Source organism: Zootoca vivipara, chromosome 7 (genome assembly GCF_963506605.1).
Source record: "Zootoca vivipara chromosome 7, rZooViv1.1, whole genome shotgun sequence".
Classification (NCBI taxonomy): domain Eukaryota; kingdom Metazoa; phylum Chordata; class Lepidosauria; order Squamata; family Lacertidae; genus Zootoca; species Zootoca vivipara.
Window position 1 is genome coordinate 85,980,135 of NC_083282.1, and position 21,763 is coordinate 86,001,897.

Here is a 21,763-nt window from a genome sequence, read left to right on the forward strand (position 1 = left end):
ATGTTTAATTGTTACATTTGCTTTGCATATATGAAATTGTGTAATTGTTTCGATTGCTAATGTTTGTACCGTGAAATCGCTCTGAGATGTTTTGTGGGAAGCAATTTGGAAATGGAATCAGATAATGAATGGATGGATGGAGGCAGGCAGGCAGGCATATGCAAGGGTAAAGCATTAACAAAAAAATGCAAATGAAAATAACATAAAAATTCATTATTTGGGGGGGGGATCGCTTTGCAAAAAAAGGGTGCAGTAAGCAAAATGGTGTGCAAATACATGTGTATTAGGAGAAATTTGCAGTAAAATGCCAATGAATTTTCATGAGGAGTTTGGGTTCTTTTATTTTAAAAAAATGCAAACTGGTGTGGAAACATGGAGAATTGAAATTAAGACAAGGGAAAAAAGAAACTGAATTTGACAGATTAACTCATCCCTTATTTGGCCTAGCCATAGCCACGATGATGAAGATAGTTAAACTAGCTCTCCCTCACATAATTCTAACTATGTGAGGAAACTGAACACCCAAATAGGACTTACAGGATTCATGTAAACACGGCTTGCAAGTTTTATTCACCTCACATACAACTTACTATTTTCAGAAAAGTTTCCATTAGAACCAGCTAGGTATTAATGCATCATTTATTGTGAGGAGAGACAGAGACAAATAAAGAATGAAGCTTTTTTTTTGCTCTCTCTTGTGTTTACAGGGGAGACAAAAGTTTCTCCTAAGAAAACATTTTGCAGCGGAGATAGATCTCAACAGAGTGATATTTTTCTTTTTTTTTAAAAAAAAATGAAGCTGCAGAAAAGTATGGAGAGACAGAAAGAACATTTCACATTCTTGTCCCCTTTGTTGTTTCCCCTTCCAGAAAGTTCAGCAGTACACAGTCATCGTTCAGGCCACAGATATGGAAGGAAATCTTAACTACGGTCTCTCGAACACAGCGACGGCAATCATTATGGTGACAGATGTGAATGACAACCCACCCGAATTCACTGCCAGCACCGTAAGTATCAATACATCAGCGCAATGATGTATGGACACACAACGTGTTTGTAATTCATGGACATTTGATACGGCTCGTCTCCGTTTGCTGGTTTGGCAGATAGAAAGAACTTGATAGATAACTGTGTAACAAAGACTTTCAGCAAATAAAAATTGGGGGGTTGGGGGAGAAAGAGAGAGAGAGGGAGATGTGAGAAATGATTCATGAAGAAGCTCAGCTATCTGGCTACCAGTTTGCTCTGAAGTGGAATACTGAGAAAATGAAAAGATTGTGGAAATATATATTCTCTCCATGTTATGAGATGTTCTCCTCCTCCATCATTATATTCTGCTTCCTCTCCTTTCTCTTCTTCTTCCTCCTTTGTTCACTATTCTGGCCACTTAGGCACCACCAACAAATAGTGGAGACACATCGCTGAAAAAGAAGACAAAAGAAGCCACATATTCACATTTAAATGGCATTTAAATTGTTGTTGTTATTATTTAAATTTATATCCCACCTTCCTCCTAAAGGACCCCAGAGTGGCAAACAAACAATTGACAGAACAATAAAAATGCCTAAAAACAATGGCCGGTATTCAATTCGGTTTCCCTCAGAGTCGACCCGCTGAAATCAGTGAACTTGACTAAGTCAAGGTCCATCCATTTTGATGGGGTTGCTCTGAGGAAAACCCACTTGAATGCCACCTGGCTCCAATACAGATGCAGTCTGTGAAATATGTCTACCTAAAAGGATTGTTGGAAGAGGGAGACCTTCAGCAGGTGCTGAAAAGATAGCGCCCATCTGATATATAACAGGAGGGAGTTCCAAAAAGTAGGTGCCGCCAGTGGTGGACCTACATTTTGAGGGCCCTGAAGCTTGTACTGCCGTGGGGGCCCATTCGCAACCAGCAATGAGGTCTGGGTAACCACTGTTATCTGGGTAACTGAGGTTGTTCCCTGACAGATCAACACACCTTTACAACATCTGTGCTACTGACTCTCAAACTTTGGGATTGTTGAAATACAGGCAACAACAAAAATAATCAATTTGAGTTGTGTGACTCAAATTGGGTCGACTAGACCCAATTTTTTAAAGCAACGTGGACTAAAGTCGCTTCTGGGACCACTCCGGGATTAGGGCTCCTGGAGCTTTTAAGCTTCATTAGTTTCACAGTAGACCCACCCCTGGGTGCCACAATGGACTTCCTTTTTTATGAAAAAAATTCTTTATTGAAATTCATTGATGTCATTACAGATTTAACTTCACACATACATATATATATATATATATATATATATATATATATATATATATATACTTAAATTAGTTTAACATAAAATGTTAATTTAACCTTCGAATTCCACTTAGATATCAGCTAAGCTAAAATCATATAATGTTACATTAAAAAAAACCAAACAAAAACTAACTTAAGTAAAATAAATATAAACTTCCCATCATTTCCCGATATAGTTGACATTTGTGATTTTGAATGTACTTATAATTATTACCTTACATTTAATAAACTGTGTGCTGCTCTGGTTCGCCAGAAGTGGCTTAGTCATTCTGGCCACATGACCCGGAAGCTGTCTGCAGACAAACGCCGGCTCCCTCAGCCTATAGAGCGAGATGAGCGCCGCAACCCCAGAGTCGTCCGCAACTGGACCTAATGGTCAGGGGTCCCTTTACCTTTAATCCTTTCTTACAACCTAGCATACCGATTTTCCTTTATTTCTTAATATTTTATGTACACAAAGGTCATTCAAACACTACCATAGATAATATGTTGCTGTTATTTTTTGTAAGTATCTCTTTAAAATTTCCCATTTTTGAGAAAGTAATTGTTTCGTGTTACCTGTTAACCTATTTGTTAATTGAGCCATTTCCACATAGTCTACTAATTTATTTTGCCATTCTGTTAGCGTTGGTATCTTTCCCCCTTTCCATTTAGATGCTATTAATAGGCGGGCAGCCACTGTTGCATATAAAAAGATTTCTCTTGTATTTTTCAGAATGTCTCTAGCTAAATTCCTAACAGAAAGGCTTCTGGTTTCTTTAAGAATGTTAATTTGAACTTTGTTTTCATCTCATCATAAACAATATTCCAAAAATCTTGGACTTTTCTGCATGTCCACCACATATGATAAAAAAAATCTCCTATTTTTTCTCCACACTTCCAACACTTATTCAAACTATTTTTATACATCTTGGAGATTTTTGATGATGTAAGGTACCACCAAAACTGCATTTTCATCATATTTTCTTTGATGGTGTAACATCATGTTAATTCTCCAGAGTGATTCCCATTCTCTCATCATAATGGGACGTCTGATATCCTGCGCCCATCTAATCATGACCACCTTCACTTCCTCCTCCTTGACTTCCCAGTCAAGGAGGAGTTGGTACATCCTTGTGATAATTTTGGTGTCATTATTTAACAGCACTATTTCAAATTTAGAGGGCTTATTGTTAAATCCATTTTTTTGTCCTGTCTGAATGTCTCAAAAAGTTGATGATACTCTAGCCATCCTGATAATTGATCTTTTATTTCTTCATACTTCTTGAGATTTAATTTGATTGCCTTCCTCAGTTAATAAAATTATTATTATTATTATTATTATTATTATTATTATTATTATTATTATACCCCGCCCATCTGACTGGGTTTCCCCAGCCACTCTGGGCGGCTTCCAACAGAAAAATGAAATAAAATAATCTATTAAACATTAAAAGCCTACCTAAACATGGCTGCCTTCAGATGTCTTCTAAAAATTTGGTAGCTGTTTTCCTTTTTGACATCTGATGGGAGGGCGTTCCACAGGGCGGGTGCCTGGTTCCCTGCAACTTGTCTTCTCGCAATGAGGGAACCGCCAGAAGGCCCTCGGTACTGGACCTCAGTGCCCGGGCAGAACGATGGGGGTGGAGACGCTCCTTCAGGTATACTGGACCGAGGCCAATTTCCTTTCATTTTTTTCCTTTTAACTGCCTTGGCCTCTAGGGGAGAGATCCAACACGGAGTTTTGGGTTCCATCAAAGCTTTATATTTTGTCCAAACCTTGAACAGCACATTTCTTACAATATGACTGGTAAAACTTTTATGCACTTTAGATTTATCGTAATTTAGATAAGCATGCCCACCGAAGCGATTGTCATGGCCCTCCATGTCCAATACATCTGTATTCTTCAGTTGGCACCAATCTCGTATCCAAAACAAAAAACAGGCAGCCTCATAATATAACTTTAAATCAGGTAGGCCAAATCCCCCCCTCTTTAATATCAATTAATAGGGTGTGCTTTTCCTTGGTCTACATCCCTGCCAAATAAATTTAGAGATTTCATTTTGCCAATCTATAATGCAGCTTGCCTTTCCAATGATTGGGATAGTTTGAAACAAGAAGAGGAGTTTTGGCAAGATGTTCATTTTTACAGCCGATATGCGTCCCCAAAACGATAAGTTTTAAGTTTAGCCCGGTCCATGTTTCCATATTCCTTTTTATTTCGTTCCAAGTATTAATGTAGTTATCCCGGTAAAGATTAATATTTTGGAGGGTTAGCCATATTCCGAGACATTTTATTTTTTGGTAGAACCTCAATTCTGTTTGCCTCTCAGTTTCCTTTGATGTTTTTATCCTCTCTTATTTTCTTATTCAAAACTTACATCACTAGGATGAATATTAGAGGTGAGAGAGGGCATCCCTGTCTAGTACCTTTATTTATCTCACATTCCTCAGCTAAGTTACCATTGATAACTATTCTTACTTTTTGCTTTGTGTAAATAACCTGGATTCCCATACAGAAAGCATCTCCAAATTCCATTTGCTGTACAGTGGTACCTCGAGTTGCGGACCTGATCTGTTCCGGGGTGCCGTTTGCACCCCAAAAAATCTGCAACCCGAGTGGCGCTTTTGCGCATAGAACGCTTCTGCACATGTGTGAAGCGCACAGAACGCTTCTACACATGCGTGAAGCGTGCAGAACACTTCTGTGCATGTGCATGCGGCGAAATCCAGAAGTAAACACTTCCGGGTCTACCGCGTTCGTAACCTGGAAAAATGCAACCCGCAGCGGATGCAACATGAGGCATGACTGTATCATGGCTAACATAATTTTCCAAGATATATGGACTTCCTGATAAGATGGTTTCTGCAGGAGCCCCTCACCTAGGTGGAATGAACACACATATTAAAAAACGTTCTGAAAATGCTTTTTTTTAAAAGCGTTTTTAAAAATACCTTGAATTTTCCATAAGGCTCGCCACCGCCATCTAGTGTCACATTGTACATTGCACTTAAAACGTTTTATTTGCAGTTGTATAGATGAGTCCCTATAAAGTGCAGTAATCAACTGGATATATAAGGAGGGAGATTATTTCTAACCTATCCTGGACTCAAGCTAAGTAGGGCTTTATACACCCAAACCAGCACCTTGAACTTAGCTCATGGAATTATATAAATAGAGTCAAAATTGGACATGATTACGATAATTTATAGTTCCCAGAGTTTCCTGTGAAGAGGGGTTAATTGTTAAACCACTCTGGGAATTGTAGTTCTGCAAGGGGTCTCCTAACAATTCTCAGCACTCTTAACAAACCGCAGCTCCCAGAATCCTCCAGGGGCAGGCACGACTGTTTAATAGCACTTTAAATGTATGGTGTGAACCTCGTGGCTTATTTGTCTTCCTGCATGTGCCTGGCTTGGAAGCCTCCAGATGTTGACAGGATCTACCTGACTCTGGAAAATCTCTATTCCGGAATATTTCTTCCTCAGCCCAAATGTGGTTATCAGTTAAGACAGCAAATAGGAAGCAAAGCCCATTCCGCAGCATGAATTTAGACAATCCTTTACACAAAGCTAAACAAGATGCTGGACTTGACAGTCCTTTGCTCTGATTTAGCAGGGCTCGTTTTATGTTCTTGCGACTCCCTATTGTTCTCTCATGGAAATGCTTTCTTGTGGAAGTTGTGAATAGATTGCTTTTGAACATCCAAACAGATCTGAGTGTGTGGCGGCTGGGTGGGATGCCTTTATAAGAGAGTTCTCACCTCGTGTGATAATCTGGATCAAAGGTAATGCTTTGGAAAGGCACGTTCGGTATTTACACTTTCTCACTTGTTAGTAAGTACAGTGGAACCTCGGTTTATGAACACCTCGGTTTATGAATTTTCGGTTTATGAACACCGCGGACCCATCTGAAACGGATTAATTCATTTTCCATTACTTTCAATGGGAAAGTTCGCTTCAGTTTATGAACAGACTTCCGGAACCAATTACACCCATGCTTCAGTTTATGAACATTTCAGTTTAAGTACTCCGCGGACTGTCTGGAACGGATTAATCCACTTTCCATTACTTTCAATGGGAAAGTTTGCTTCAGTTTATGAATGCTTCAGTTTAAGTACTCCGCGGACCCATCTGGAACGGATTAATCCACTTTCCATTACTTTCAATGGGAAAGTTCGCTTCAGTTTATGAACGCTTCAGTTTATGAACAGACTTCCGGAACCAATTGTGTTCATAAACCGAGGTACCACTGTACAGTACACTGTCTTCTGCTGTAGATTTTATTTTATTTTTTTATTTTTTATGTTTTATGACAGTGTTTTGTGATGTTTTGAACTTTGGGGGGGTTTAAGCAGAGCTGCACACATTTCACACTGCGATATGTTCCTCATGTAAGGCAAGGATAAGGAGCATGAAGAATTCCAGGTCTTGTTCAGCTTTTCACTCCTATCCGTCTGCATGGCCAGAGATGTAGTCTGAAATATACTCGGAGTCAAGAGTGAATTTTATGCTCTTTATTCAGCTCATAGTCATAGAGGAGAAGAATGGCTCTTTTCCCAAAACCATCTGCTTATATACATTATTTACACAATGGGCCTTGCATGATTGGCTACTTCAGGGCTACACCTGTGGGCCAATCAGGTTGTGGATTGACTTCTGCCTGCAGCCTGATTGGCTGCTCCTACAGGCCAATCAGGTTGCAGATTCACTTCTGCCAGCCGCCTGATTGGCTGCTCCTGCAGGCCAATCAGGTTGCGGATTCACTTCCACCTGGAGTTGGATTGGGTAGCTCCTGCGGACCAATCAGACTGCTGATTCTGAATCCTATTGTTCTAGGATTCAGCTCAGTACATAACATAGTCCATCTGTCTTGGGAGAAAATGGAAGAGTGCGCCAGCTCAGGGACAGGAGGGTGCGCGTGGGCATCACTCCACCAGCCATGAGGAGAAGGAAGTGCCAGGTGAGCCTCCCTGGGGAGAGAGCATTCCACAAACAGGGAGCCACCACATAAAAGGCCCTTTCTCATGTCGCCACACTCCTCTCGCGGAGGAGGCACATGAAGGGATGGTGCGAGTTGTAGCCTAGTAACATTTGCAGGGCCACAGACTCCCCATCCCAGCACAACCCATAAGCTAAACTGGTTCTTGCCTTGTAAGCATCTTCCATACTGCACTGCAGTACAGACCACTCACAGCATCCTAAAACTTAAAGCAGGGGTTTAGAGTTAAGATGGTAAAACATTTTAAACTGCCAGGAAAGGGGGAGGGAGAGAGAGAGAGAGAGAGAGAGAAGCTTCCCTTTTAACCTTCATTTCAGTGAAAGGTAGTGACATCTAGTGGCCATTTTTTTAAAAAAAATAATAACCCAAGTGTATAGGGTCCTGCCTGAGCAAATACTTTGTAAATACAATAAGCAGAGTTTAAGCAACTACAGTACCAGCTGTCTGGCCTCAGTACAGTGGTACCTTGGTTTATGAACACAATTGGTTCCGGAAGTCTGTTCATAAACTGAAGCGTTCATAAACTGAAGCGAACTTTCCCATTGAAAGTAATGGAAAGTGGATTAATCCGTTCCAGACGGGTCCGCGGAGTACTGAACCTGAAGCGTACTTAACCCGAAGCATGGGTGTAATTGGTTCCGGAAGTCTGTTCATAAACTGAAGCGTTCATAAACTGAAGCGAACTTTCCCATTGAAAGTAATGGAAAGTGAATTAATCCGTTCCAGATGGGTCCGCGGCGTTCGTAAACCGAAAATTCGTAAACCGAGGTGTTCATAAACCGAGGTTCCACTGTATCTGTAATATAGAAATACTGCAATATAGAAATCCCTGCTTTTATTCTGCATAATGTACAGATGGCTCACTCTCATTAACACGCTATTGAATTAGTTCTGTTTTACCAGAATCAGCCGAAGGCCGCAGCCGTAAAGCAAAATGACTAAAAAAAAGTAATCTGCAGAATTAAAGCAGAGTCAATTCATATCATGTTTACAAACATTTCTTTAGACATTTGTCATCAAGGCTACAGATATAGATCCCCAAAAGAGCTAAATTCAAACAGAAATGATCACCAACTTCTTATCATTACAGAAGAATATTCTGTGGTAGCTGTACCCGCAGCTAATGCAAAGGGCACAGTCTCCAGGAACAGCGCCAGCCCAAGTCATTTTGCTCCCTGAGGCAAAGGACAAGATGTTGCTTCTTCCCACTTCTTGCACTGAAGCTCACTAGGCTGGCAGTCGATTCTTAATTCGATGCAGGCAATGGGACAGCACCCTCCACTGCCCCATGGCACACACAGCTGTGTCCATTTCCCCTCCACTGCCTAAAGCAGCTGTGTCACCCTGCCTAATAGCAGGGCTGGTCCTGCCTGGTAAACACCTCCTTTGCCCTTCCAATTTCAAAAGAGTGATTTTGACCATCTACCAAAAAAAAAAATGCGTTTCCTAAGAAAAATGGAATGTCTTGCTGTGCTTTCTGGCATAAGGAACAACTAGCATGTTATTATGCATGCACTAATGACAGGGCTCAGAGATGTTGCTTCAGCAACAATCAGTCTGAGGCTGAGCCCCATATAGTAGCACAGCTGCATCCCAATTGCTGGCCCCACCCTCACTGGAAGGAGCCTTTCCAGTTAAAGGGGCCTAATCGTCTCCCACGGACTGCAAGAAGATCAACCCTATCCATTCTGAAGGAAATCAGCCCTGAGTGCTCACTGGAAGGACAGATCCTGAAGCTGATGCTCCAATACTTTGGCCACCTCATGAGAAGAGAAGACTCCCTGGAAAAGACCCTGATGTTGGGAAAGATGGAGGGCACAAGGAGAAGGGGATGACAGAGGATGAGATGGTTGGACAATGTTCTTGAAGCTACGAACATGAGTTTGACCAAGCTACGGGAGGCAGTGGAAGACAGGAGTGCCTGGCGTGCTCTGGTCCATGGGGTCATGAAGAGTCGGACACGGCTAAACAACTAAACAATCCTCGCCTGCCATCCGCTACTCCCGCAGAGCAGGGGATATTCTGGTCCCACTTCAGCTTCTGCAATGGAATCCACTATGAGAGGAGATATGACAGCCATCTTCAAGTATCTCAAGGGCTTTCATGTGGAAGATGGAGCAAGCTTGTTTTCTTCTGTTCCGGAGAGGAAGGACTCGAACCAATGGCTTCAGGTTACAAGAAATGAGATTCCAACTAAACCTCAGGAAGAACTTATTGTCAGTAATAGCTGTTCAACAGTGGAAGGTGGTGGACTCTCCTTCCTTAGCTGTTTTTAAGCAGAGGTTGGATGGCTTTGGTTGAGATTCCTGCATTGCAACGGGTTGGACCCATGGGGTCTCTTCCAATTCTATGATTCTTTGAGGACAGCAATATGACATCCTGAGGCCAGAGAGGCAGTGGTACCATCTTCTGGGGCTGGTCCTCTGGGCCATTCCTCATCTGATTCAGAATCCATATCCTCATGAAAGAAGGGGCAATAGATCTGTGGTACAACATCTGCCATTCATGCTGAGCTTCCCAGGGTCAATCCCTGGCAACTCCAGGGTAAGATTGGGATACACCAGCCCTGCCTGCAACCTTGGAGAGATGCTGCCAGTCTGTGTAGGCAGTGCTGAGCTGGATAGAGATTTTTCTTTAAAATATAAAGCGGTATAGAAATAAAATAATAATAGTAATAGTAATAGTAATAGTAATAATAATAGAAGGTCTGGCTTTTTATAAGGCAGGTTCCTAAGTTCCTTGTCATTTGGATAAAGGGAATCTGACCCCAGGGTCATGACAGGATGAGTTAGTAGAGCCAATTATTCACTTTTCCCAATGCAAAGTTGTAAGGCAAACTACAGGTTACGCTGAAGCCATTTGCAATGAAGTCTTGACATCCCCTTTCCTCTGCAAAACATTTTTTTGGGGGGGTGGATGGAGGATTTGAAATGAATAATGATAGTGCTGCATCCAAACCTGCTTTTCCATATCTCTAAAGGTTTCGTCCTCTAAAAAAGGTGCTTCTATTTTTCTGCCTTGTCCTTTGCAATTTTCAGTGTGGGACTGAGCTTCCCTTACTGTAGCAAGGTGGCCATGGACGATGTGCGCTTTTCTGTCCCTAAAACCTAAAACAACTCCCATCAGCCAGGCCAGCAGATATTTGGAAGGGAATGCTTAACCCCTTCCCCTACCAACTGGTTTCCTCTGAATCTTCCCCATAACTTCTCTTACCCACTACTAGGGTTGCCAGGGTCTGCTGGTTTCTCTTTAAGGTTTCCAGACTCAAAAGAGAGCAGGGCAATTAAAGGCACAGAAGTCCTGTCCTTTATTGAGTCTGGCAACCCTACCCACTACTCACTCCAGCATTCAAGACCCATGTTTCCCTCCCAAGCAGCAGTTTGGAACCTTGATGGAAAGAAAGATTGGGGGACCACCTGGCAGCTGAAGAGTTAAGAGCTCCCCTCCCTATACATTCTTCTTTGCTTCAAAGCACCCCTCTCTGAAAGATGCTTTGCAAAGGGAGAAGGGGATCATGGGGCTTGATTTCGCAAATCATTTGCCCCCTGTTAGAGCACCCTGCCTATTCAACGACTTTAGGAAGAGAAGCTTTGGGAAACAGCATTCAAATGTCCCCTGAGCATTAAAAGTCCTCACATGCATTGCAAGCCCACAAGGCATTACGGTCACCAAGACATCTCTGCCTAGAATCCAGCTTAAACGGATCAAAAACTGCTGCCTCCCCCTCGAGCAGGAATAAAGGACAACTCACCCATTTCTCTAAATTTGAGAACTGAGCAGAAAGTTTTTGCAAGGGCCAGAAACAGCTTTGCACGTTCCCCATTGCTCTTTTCCATAATTCAAACCTGAGGGTATTTTACAGTTATATAAACTACTGCTCTTTAGCAAAAGTGACCTTTAAAATAAATCAGCCTCCTGGTTATAGTCAGAAATCCATTCCAGGTAGGCACAAAAATAGAGCCTTGTTCTAGCAATATTAATAGCCGAGTCCTGGGCATGTTTTTTCAGACGTGAGCCCCACTTTGTTTGATGGGCCCTGCTCCCAAGGAAGGACTGTAGCCTAAAGCATTTGCTATCTCCCACATATTCTGTATTTTTACAAAAAGCAATCAAGGCAGCAAACGATACAACAAACCACGTTTTATTCTGGTCAACCAAATTACAATCATAAATGAAAACAGGGGTGGTGTCAGATTCCATCAGCCCCAGACAGCATAAATGGTCACGAATGGTGGGAGTTGTAGTTCAGCAACATCTGGAGAGCAACAGCTTAGCCACCCCTGCCATGAGAGAAGGATGTGGGGCATCTAGAATCCCACTTGTCATATTTGGACCAATAAAGCAGAGCCGCTTCTCAGGGCTGGACTTTGGTCATCTTTGGTAATCTTTGGTAGCACGGCCCACTGAGCGTGGCAAAAATCTGATGCCACCAAATGGATCTTCTCAAAGATGGATCTTCTCAATTTTGAGCACCCTTTGCTCAGTGCCCTGTGCAGGGGGACCACCCAAACCCCACTTAATCTGGCCCTGCACTTCTTGTCAAGAAATCCTGGCATCCCAGAATGATCAGAGGGCTGAAAGCAGGTATATATCAGACTGGTGCTTGGATGTGAGTCCACCTTGACATTTCAGATGTGCCTACGTCAAGTTCTATAGTGAGATAACGGCAGGATCTAAATCAGGGTTCCACAAACTTGGGTCTCCAGCCAGGGCTGGCTCTAAGGGAAGGCCAGGTGGCGCAATGCCGGGCTGCCAGGGGGCGCCACGCTGCTGTGTCTTTGGCAGCCACGCTGCGCAACGGGGCGGGGGCCGCAGGAGGGATCTTTGCACCACAGCGCCAGGACACCAGATACGCTTAAGACGGCCCTGTCTCCAGCTGTTTTTGGACTACAGCTCCTATCATCCCTAGCTCGCAGGACCAGTGGTCAGGGAAGATGGGAATTTTAGTCCAAAAACAGCTGGAGACCCGAGTTTGTGGAACCCTGGCCTAAATGCGCTAAACAAATGATAACATAGGAAGCTGCTTTATGTATAGGAAGGCCATTGGTCCACCTAGTCCAGAATTTTCTGTGATGACTGGCAGCATCTCCCCAGGGGTTTGGACGGGGAGGGGGCATCCTAGAGATGCCAGTGTTGAACCTAGGACTTTTCACAGGCAAAGCAGACACTCTGTCACAAAGCTGTGGTCCAAGCCCAAGCAGGTGAGCATTTTCTGGCAAGTCATAAGAAGAGTATTTCGTGTAACATTTGATTACCCCTAGCCAGAATTTGAGGCACATGTTTGCTCTATCCAGCAGCTGGGGGTGGGGGGAGTGGGGAATGGTTTTCTACCTTGACTTCATCCTGCAATGTATCCATGGCAAATTGCTCACTTCAACCTGCAGGACTTCTCCTTGACTTTTGCAATCAGAACCATGGCCAGCTTTGGATGTTGTGAAATGCAAGAGTGACACAAAGCCCCGTCTCTGTTCTCCCTGCCTCTTACGATATCCCACACCACCACCACCACTGTAGCCCCACCGTGTCTTTTCAGAGTAGGATTTGTTTCAGTGGCAAGAGAACCGCACAGTTCTATTTGAAACAATTCTGTTCTGAGTTACGGCGGGGGGAGGAAAGAGGCTGGAAGATGGCAACGGAGGCTTGCGCTTGGCACAGTGCCGACGGAGGAGAAATCAAGGGCTGAGCTCACCACTAACGCGCACAAAAGCACATCCTATCTTGCTCTCAAATTACCTGTCAATCAAAGCAGGAGGCTTGAAGCTCAATAGTTTCAGGATATAAACATAGCCCGGGAGGGCTTTGCAATACACTGCTGCTAAGCCCCACGTGTTCTACAGCGGGAATTAACATTGCTATGTAAAACTTAACAGTTGGACCGGAGCAAAAAAAAAGGAATTGGCTGTGCTGGTGGTCAGTTGGGACAGTCAAGCCATGCAGCTGGAGAAACACAATCTGCTCATAAGGCTGGTTTTCTTGTTTGTGTAACTCGGATGAGGCTTTAGACACAAGACCTGGGTGGATGAGCTGCTGAGACACAAAGTGAAGAGTGTGAAGCTGAATATTAGAAGGTTCAGGACAGATAAAAGAAAATACTTCCTCACACAGCACATAGTTAAACTATGGAACTTGCTGCCGCAGAAGGCAGGGATGGCCACCAACCTAGATGGCTTTAAAAGAGGGTGAGACAAATTCACGGAGAATATAGATACTAGCCATGATGGCAATGCTCTGCCTCCACAGCAATGCTTCTGAATACCAGTTGCTGGAGACCACAGCAGGGGAGCAAATCCTGCAGCGGTGTTTTCCCCAGGCATCTGGTCAGCCACTGTGAGAACAGGATGCTGCACTAGATGGGCCATTGGCCTGGTCCAGCAAGCTCTTCTTACATTATTGTGTGTGTGTAATACACACTATGGTGCAAATATATACACGCCTACACCCTGCGGTCTTCACAGAAGCCCCTTGTCAGGTGCCTCATCTTCAGGAGGTGCCTACACAAGAACAGGCTATTTCAGTGGTCACTCCCAGTCTGCGAGAAACATGCCTGGCACCGTGCTTGACAGTTTTCATTTATGTTACTTTATTGCACTTATATCCCAAGGAGCTCAAGGTGGTGTACATGACTCACCACCCCCTTGTTGAACATCCACAACAACCCTGCGAGGTAGGTGAGGCTAATATGCAGTTACTGGCGCCCTAGGTCATCCAGGGAGCTTCATGGCCGAGTGGGGATTTGAACCCTGGTCTTCCAGGTCTTCGTCTGACACGCTAACCACTACAACCATACTAGGCCCCATGCTAAGGTGCTTTTTAGTGGTTAATTTACCCTCTGTTGTGGTTGTGGCTTATCTTTTAGTGGAGTGGGGTAGGGACTTATCATTTTCCTTGCATCACAGAATGAGCATTTTAGGAATATCATATTGTGCGTTGTTTTAAGTTTGGCTTCTGTCAGCATTTCATTTTGTTGTTAAGTCACTTTGAGACATTTCTTTTGGATGAAGCAGCAATAAACACTATTATGGTTATAAGATTTTTTTCTGGTTTGGAGCAGAAACATTTAAGACAGACAAAGGTGCTAAATCAAGAGCCAATGAGAATCTGCAATAGCCAACAAGAACGGCTGAGAAACCACTACGTAACATGAAACAATGCCCCCTCCCCAAATGATGGTTTTTGACGGAAATGATCACCTGAATGAAGCAACAAGCTAAGCCCTGTCCCCATAGCTATATATCCAATAGGAGGAAGTGTCTGTGCAAGGAAGATAAAGAACTAATTATCTTAATATGTAAATCAGGGCATATTTATCCCATGAACCCCTTGATGCTCTAAGGATCATGCCAGCCTTCTTCTCCTTAGGTATCTCTTCCCAGCTACTTTTCACAGACAATAAATGGGCAATGCTTTGCTGAGCTTTTATTATGTTGGATGCCGCCCAGAATGGCTGGGGCAACCCAGCCAGATGGGCAGGGTATCAGCAATAAATTATTATTATAATTTATTATTATTATTATTATGCAGGACATCATTTCTCTGTAATTACAGAGAATGGTGTTGTTGTTGTTATTGCTTTGCTTGACTCTCATCTTATCTGAAGGAGCATCTAGTATTTCTTTTCATTATTTCGGCTGCTTTCGACTGACTTCTAAGTAGACCTAGTTAGGATTGCACTCTTGGGGGGAATCCCACTTTCCCTCGATCAGTTAGTAGAGATCATGGTCCTGAATCTCCTGTGACTTGAAGAGTAAGCAGGAATCCTAATTCTGCCTGTGTGCTGTGCCACATGTTTTATTCCTCAGGAATAAATGCTCTATATTATTATTATTATTATTATTATTATTATTATTATTATTAAACTATTTTTAGGCTGCTTTCTGGGCAAATGCTCATGCAAAGAAGTACACTCTCAGAGCAATTGCAGTTGATTCTTTTGTAGCCAATTGCATTTTTTCCCCTTGTATACCCAAATGATAATACCCAGCACTTTAGAGTGTTCGAAAACAAAACAAAAAATGGGTTGCATGCAACTAAGTTTTAGGCCTACTGAAATGAATAGTCTTATTCAGGCATCCTCAAACTTGGCCCTCCAGATGTTTTAGGACTACAGCTCCCATCATCCCTGGCTAACAGGACCAATGGTCAGGGATGATGGGAATTGTAGTCCCAAAACATCTGGAGGGCTGAGTTTTTGGGGTGTGTGTGCCTGGTCTTATTCATTCATTTCAATGGGTGAGTAGTGCTAGCATTGCACACAACCCAATCAAAATGCATTGGAGCAGCACTAAATTCGGAATCACTTACAACAGGACCAGGGAACTCCAGCCCGACAGTCCCCCAGCTCCTGGGTCTTGTTCTGTGCATGCATGTATGTATCTGGGGATGATAAGGCTGCGTGTGGTGCTCTTTCTTGCTGCGAGATCGCTGTGTTTCCATGTGCTGACCCTCCCATTGCTGATAGGAGAACCAGATCTGCTGAGTCGCGTTAGCCTTGAGTGAAGGCTGTAAGTGAACTGAAAGGCAAGAGTCAAGGCGTGAAATGGCGCTCCTTCCCTCCCTAGGCTGATGCTAGCACTGTGAAGGAAAGCCCTTTTAATCAAGGGCTTTTCACATCTGATGGAAAGAAGCTTATTTACCCAACTTGCGTGGTCATGCTGATTCCAGAACTTCAAGCCTGCGATGCCATTCCACAGTTCTGCCTACCACGCGGTTTTTCGCCTTTGGAGGACATCCACTCAAAGTTAGCAAATGCTTAATCAGAGAGGAATGGGACCGAAAGGGGGATCCATGCCCACACACAACTCAAATAAAGTCTATTTTTATCATATTCAATCAAGAACAATCAAGCAAGCGAGAGGAGACGCAGACAAATTTGCATGATCACACTTCTGTGCCTTAAATGTTAATTAAAAGTTAGCTTAAATTTGCCTACTGTGCAGAACTTCTCTATTTCCACCCCCCTTATCCCTTTCGCAGTAGCCCATGTAAGGAAAATAATATGTTAGCCAGGCTGAAGTGTTTGTGATTAGGAGAGCTGTGGATTTGTGGCAGGGCAGGAGCGGGTGGGAGAGAGCGTTTGCAATCAAGCTCCTTTTCCTTTTTTTAAAGAAAAAACACCACCACACTGGTCCGTTCCACTTCTCTAAGCCTTAGGAGGTCTTATTAAAAGCTACTTTAAATTTCGCCCTTTGGCATCGCTTTGAGGTACTCCCGTTGAGTGCCTGAATCCAAAGCAGAAAAGGAGCCTATTTAAAAGCAACCACACTACGGATATCCATTTTCTCAGTTGCTGCCCTGCCTAATCACAACTTGGATTCTCTTTTGCGAGTCTGTGCGTGAAGAGAAAAGCAGACTTTGATGAGGCCACAGGGAAGAATTGTGGAGGAAGGAAAGAAGGATATAGCCACGACTGCCTCTGTGTCGAAAAATGTTCCGAGTTGCAGATGCTGGAACAAACAATTGCTATTGTGCCATTCTTGTGAGGTTAAGAGAGGCGTTTGGGTGGTCTCTGTCAAAATGAAATGGTGGACATGGTCTGCTCCATGTAATTCTTGTTGTTGCTTGGTCATTTAGTCGTGTCCGACTCTTCGTGACCCCATGAACCATAGCACGCCAGGCACTCCTGTGTTGCACTGCCTCCCGCAGTTTGGTCAAACTCATGTTCGTAGCTTTGAGAACACTGTCCAACCATCTCATCCTCTGTCGTCCCCTCCTCCTAGTGCCCTCAATCTTTCCCAACATCAGGGTCTTTTCCAAGGATTCTTCTCTTCTCATGAGGTGGCCAAAGTATTGGAGCCTCAGCTTCACGATCTGTCCTTCCAGGGAGCACTCAGGGCTGATTTCCTTAAGAATGGATAGGTTTGATCTTCTTGCAGTCCATGGGACTCTCAAGAGTCTCCTCCAGCACCATAATTCAAAAGCATCAATTCTTCGGCGATCAGCCTTCTTTATGGTCCAGCTCTCACTTCCATACATCGCTACTGGGAAAACCATAGCTTTAACTATATGGACCTTTGTAGGCAAGGTGATGTCTCTGCTTTTTAAGATGTAATTCTTAACCACCCTTATTTGAAAGTAAGTTCAGTTAAAATGAATGAAAGCATAGCTAGGCTTGAGATGTACAATGATAGGTCATGGAAGTGAGCCATTTTTACTGTGCTTTCGGGATTCTGGAACAAGGATGGGGAAGGCATTCATTCCTGTTCACATTTAATGTGGACTTACATGATGTGCATTTCCTAAAACAATATATGAACTGAAACTCAATTGGCCGCTCTTTGAACAAGACTATGCACTAGGTGGGTCCCTTATCCAACAGGCTTTCTTATGTTCTTACTGTTTGAAATGTGCAGTCCTCCAAATTTTGGGGGTGCAGTTCTTCAATCAAATAATGTGTCCAAAAAGTATATACTGTAGTAGAGGAAAGTATGCATAAAACTGCATATATTAGTGACATACAGACATACCTACAGGAAATGCCTTGCAAAAGCGTGCTTTTAAAGATAAATGTGCACTAAACTGCTACTGAATTTCCTGAGGAATGAATATATATATAGATATATATATTCAGAAGCTGATGTGGAAATGTAGCAAGATGAACTTAAATTGACAGATACATCTATTCTGGAACTCCCATCTCTTTAAGTTTTTAGGAGGCACTTTGATTTGGATGGTACATGGTATGCTATTGGAGAAATATGTGGTCTTAATTCAGCTGTTACTGTGTTGGGTTTGTGGAGGGATCTTTGTGAACTGCCTTGAGCATCTATTAGAAGCTTTCTACATAGACTTTTTGATACCAGGCATGAAAGACCTTTCACGCTAAGCATGCTATCAGGCAAGCAATTAATGAAGTGGCTTGGGAGGGAAGCAAAGACAAAAGAAGTACCAATATGGATGAAGAGTATCCAGGTTTCTTTTTAAATAAAACGAAACAAAACCCTACAGCCACTGTGATAAGAAATCCACATCCACATCTGTTGTGTATATATATAAAAAACAACTACACTCAGGATTTGTGAACTTTGCAACACACTGCAGAAATTATAGGGAAAACTAACCATTCATAATACATCAGATGGTAGCTTTTTTGCGAGCCAGTGTGGTGTAGTGGTTAAGAGCGGTAGACTCGTAATCTGGGGAACTGGGTTCGTGTCTCCGCTCCTCCACATGCGGCTGCTGGGTGGGTGACATTGGGCTAGTCACACTTCTTTGAAGTCTCTCAGCCCCACTCACCTCACAGAGTGTTTGTTGTGGAGGAGGAAGGGAAAGGAGAACGTTAGCCACTTTGAGACTCCTTCGGGTAGTGATAAAGCGGGATATCAAATCCAAACTCTTCTTCTTTTTATAACTATTTTTTTGGGGGGAGGGAATAGAAGCAAAACAGGGATCCCCCTCCATCCTCCATCCTGGCAAGAGGCAGTTTCACAGTTCAAGGATGCATGCCAGCCAAGCGAAAGCATTTGAGGAGGGTAATGTAAAGGACCATTGATGGGTGTGCAGTTTTGAGGGCAGCATTGGAACCCCAGGCCCAAGGCTTCTTACCCCTACTTTACAAGTCAGGACAGGGATAAACATCTGGGGGGCTGAAGGGTTCCCCCATCTGTGCCTTAGACCTTTCTTCTCACTGCCTTAGCAGCGAGGTGCAAAATATGGCTGTCTGACTTGCACCAAGTAAGAGTCATCTTCCTCTCGAAAGTTGCATTCACCATGTTTCTAACACAGCCCTTCCTCGCCTGATGCCAGAAATTGCACCCTTAATTTCCTACGCCTCTCAGTTCAGCGCAGACAACCAATCCTGGAAGTTGCAAATCGGCCTGCTTGGTTTGAAGAAAGAATTCAGCGCTTTTCAGCTGAAATGGACGATCTGCTCTTAATTGCATTTCAGGTCCAGAGAAAAACTCCTGTAAATAATTAAAAGGAGCAAAACTGTTGGTTCAGCAGCGGCAGGGGAGGGAATGCGGTGGGGAGGGAAGAAAGCTGCTTTGATGGCCAAGGCCAAGGAGAATAGAAAATGCCTTCTTAGTCCTGTTCTGGGTGTCGCCGGATGAATACTTGATGCAAGTCAAAAGCAGACCCTCCGAAATAGCTTTCTAAATGGTCGAGAACCTCTGATTGCCAAATGTGCAATGGTGTATAGGAGGGGAGAAGAATCTTTTCCATAGAAAGCTGGGTTATTTGTCTGTTTAGCCCTGTATTGTCTAACCTGCCTGGCAGAGATTCTTCAGGGTCTGCAGGAGAGGCATCCCCCACTATCCTTTTAACTGCCAATGCCAGGAACTGAACCTACCTTTACCTGGTTTAGCAGGCCAGTCAAAACCATTCCTGGGTTGTGGCCGCTGTTGCATGCTGAAAGCTTCTGGGGGTCACAGGTGAAAGCTGAGTGCAGGATGGGGACCAAAGGTGAACAAACTACCCCAGAAGGAGCATGACATGTCCCCCACCAGAGGTAATACCCCTCCCCTGACACCCCACATACCCCAAGGAGACGGTTTGTGCTTATAATAAAGGGAAAGGACTCCTGAAAGTGCCTTTCCTTCATCAAAGAGAACTTGCAGGCTGTTTCCACGCACTTAGAATTAAGGAGCACTGTTTCCTTTCGGGGCAGGGGGCAGGGGACACAGCAGACACAATCTGCAATGCTTCCAATCTATTTGATTTTTTTGCAAAACTAGGGGGTTCAGGACAAAAGTGGTGACTGGGGAAATGAAAATGAAAAAGAGTGGGGTGGTGTCCACTGTTGTGTCAGAAAGATCCCACTTGTGCAACACGACTCGCCTTTTCCTTTCTTCCCTCTTCCTCCCCAAATTAGCTCTGGGTGGTACCCCAAACCTATGGAGGAAATTTGGGGGGTGCAGGGGGCTGAAGGGGCAGGAGAGGAAGACCCTTGGCATGAGTGATGAAGGTCTGCCCACACAGATGGTTGTCATCCATTATCTCATAGAATCATAGAATCATAGAGTTGGAAGAGACCACAAGGGCCATCCAGTCCAACCCCCTGCCAAGCAGGAAACACCATCAAAGCATTCTTGACATATGCCTGCCAAGCTGCTGCTTAAAGACCTCCAAAGAAGGAGACTCCACCACACTCCTTGGTAGCAAATTCTACTGCCAAACATCTCATCTCCGCTTATTGTTTAATGGCACTCATCCCTGTGTTATTTGGGGTGATGATGTGGTCATGATGGCAGGTGTGGGGCAGGTGAGCATGGCAGATGGAAAATGGCCTTGTGGGCAAAATTAGAACTGCCTGGTGGGCCTAATTTGGCCCATGGCTGGAGATGTCCTCCACCCATGCCTGATATAGCAGCTCACAGCGTGAAATCGCTCAACTGTAAGCACATCAGGTCCTCTTTTTACCTGTTCTGCCAAATTTTGTGGAATGGGGCCATCGAGGAACTCAAGGGTGGGGGCTGAGCCAGCCCTGCCCCCACTCCAAGTATTTTGTCTGTATCTGAAAAAGGGCTGAGCACACCAGAACATCTGCCATTGAGATACGCAGGCAGCATTGTCTAGAAATGCAGCCTTGTAGAGGAAATTGACAACTCGTGGAAATACCTTTGCTGGATGCGATCCGCTTCCAACAGATGGTACCATATAGAAAAATAAGTCCCTTGGATGATTCCCAGATCTAAACAGGCGTCTTTGCCAAAACCTCTATCTTTGATTAATTTCCTCACACTCTCATATTCAACAATAAGCAACATTTCTCCGACAAGGGTGCTTCACAGCATTTTGACCAGGTACGAGATAATGTGTGCTTCGCCAAGCATTTTTTTAAAAAATAAAATAATGACTTATCGCCCAATAATATTCACAACTGAAAACAACAACAGAATCCGCTAGGCACTATGACCTTCATTATCATCTCTTAGGGCAATAGGTGAGTAACCTCCGGCTCCTGTCAGCCTCAGCCATATAAGTTCTGGCCAGGCAACATCTACAGGGCCACAGGATCCTCACCCCTGGCTTAGAGACAAGGGCCATAGCTCAGGGACAAAGCACAACAGTTACAGGCAGAAGATCCCAGGTGCAATCTATGGCATCTTCAGTCAAGAGGATCTGGTGACTTCCTGATACTATGGGAAACCTCCTTTGCCTCGGAGAAGGATTATTGGCAGAGCTTTGCACATCAGAGAGTCCAGGTTCAATCCCCTGCATCCCTGGCCATGAAACCCCGGGGAGCTGCTGCTGCCCATCTGTGTAGACACAACTGAGCTAGATAGACCAATAGTCTGACTCGGTATAAGGCAGCTTCCTGTGTTCCAAGGGGGGCTGGTTTCCCCCCAGATAGCACAGGAGAATCTTTAAAAACTGATTTCCTCACTTCTAAAGATGGCAAATATTGGCTCCACAATTCTGTTCTGTAGGACTGTGATCCTAGCCACCAGATTCCTTCCTCCCCACTGCCAGAAGCATTTCTAATTGCTTGGATGAATCTAGCAGAAGTAAATCTTGACAGTCCACCTATGTCCCTGGACAGCCAAATATTTAAATTTTGG

At 43.8% G+C, this 21,763-nt stretch overlaps 1 protein-coding gene and 1 long non-coding RNA gene across 3 annotated transcripts in view; one reads left to right on the forward strand and one right to left on the reverse strand.

Annotated features, from left to right (window-relative positions):
* The window catches only part of CDH4 (cadherin 4), a 756,000-nt gene that overhangs the window by 672,253 nt on the left and 61,984 nt on the right, over positions 1–21,763 (forward strand). For both annotated transcript variants that reach the window (XM_035121942.2, XM_060277334.1), the window contains exon 8: positions 870–1,007. In XM_035121942.2, the coding sequence (XP_034977833.1) occupies positions 870–1,007 (138 nt within the window). The remainder of the gene's footprint in view (positions 1–869; positions 1,008–21,763) is intronic.
* LOC118088357 (uncharacterized) overlaps positions 1,001–21,763 on the reverse strand; it is a 76,538-nt gene continuing 55,775 nt past the window's right edge. Inside the window, exons 2-3 of the long non-coding RNA XR_009557959.1 lie at positions 3,725–3,980; positions 1,001–1,421 (exon numbers count right to left, since the gene is read on the reverse strand). This is a non-coding gene — a long non-coding RNA (uncharacterized LOC118088357). The remainder of the gene's footprint in view (positions 1,422–3,724; positions 3,981–21,763) is intronic.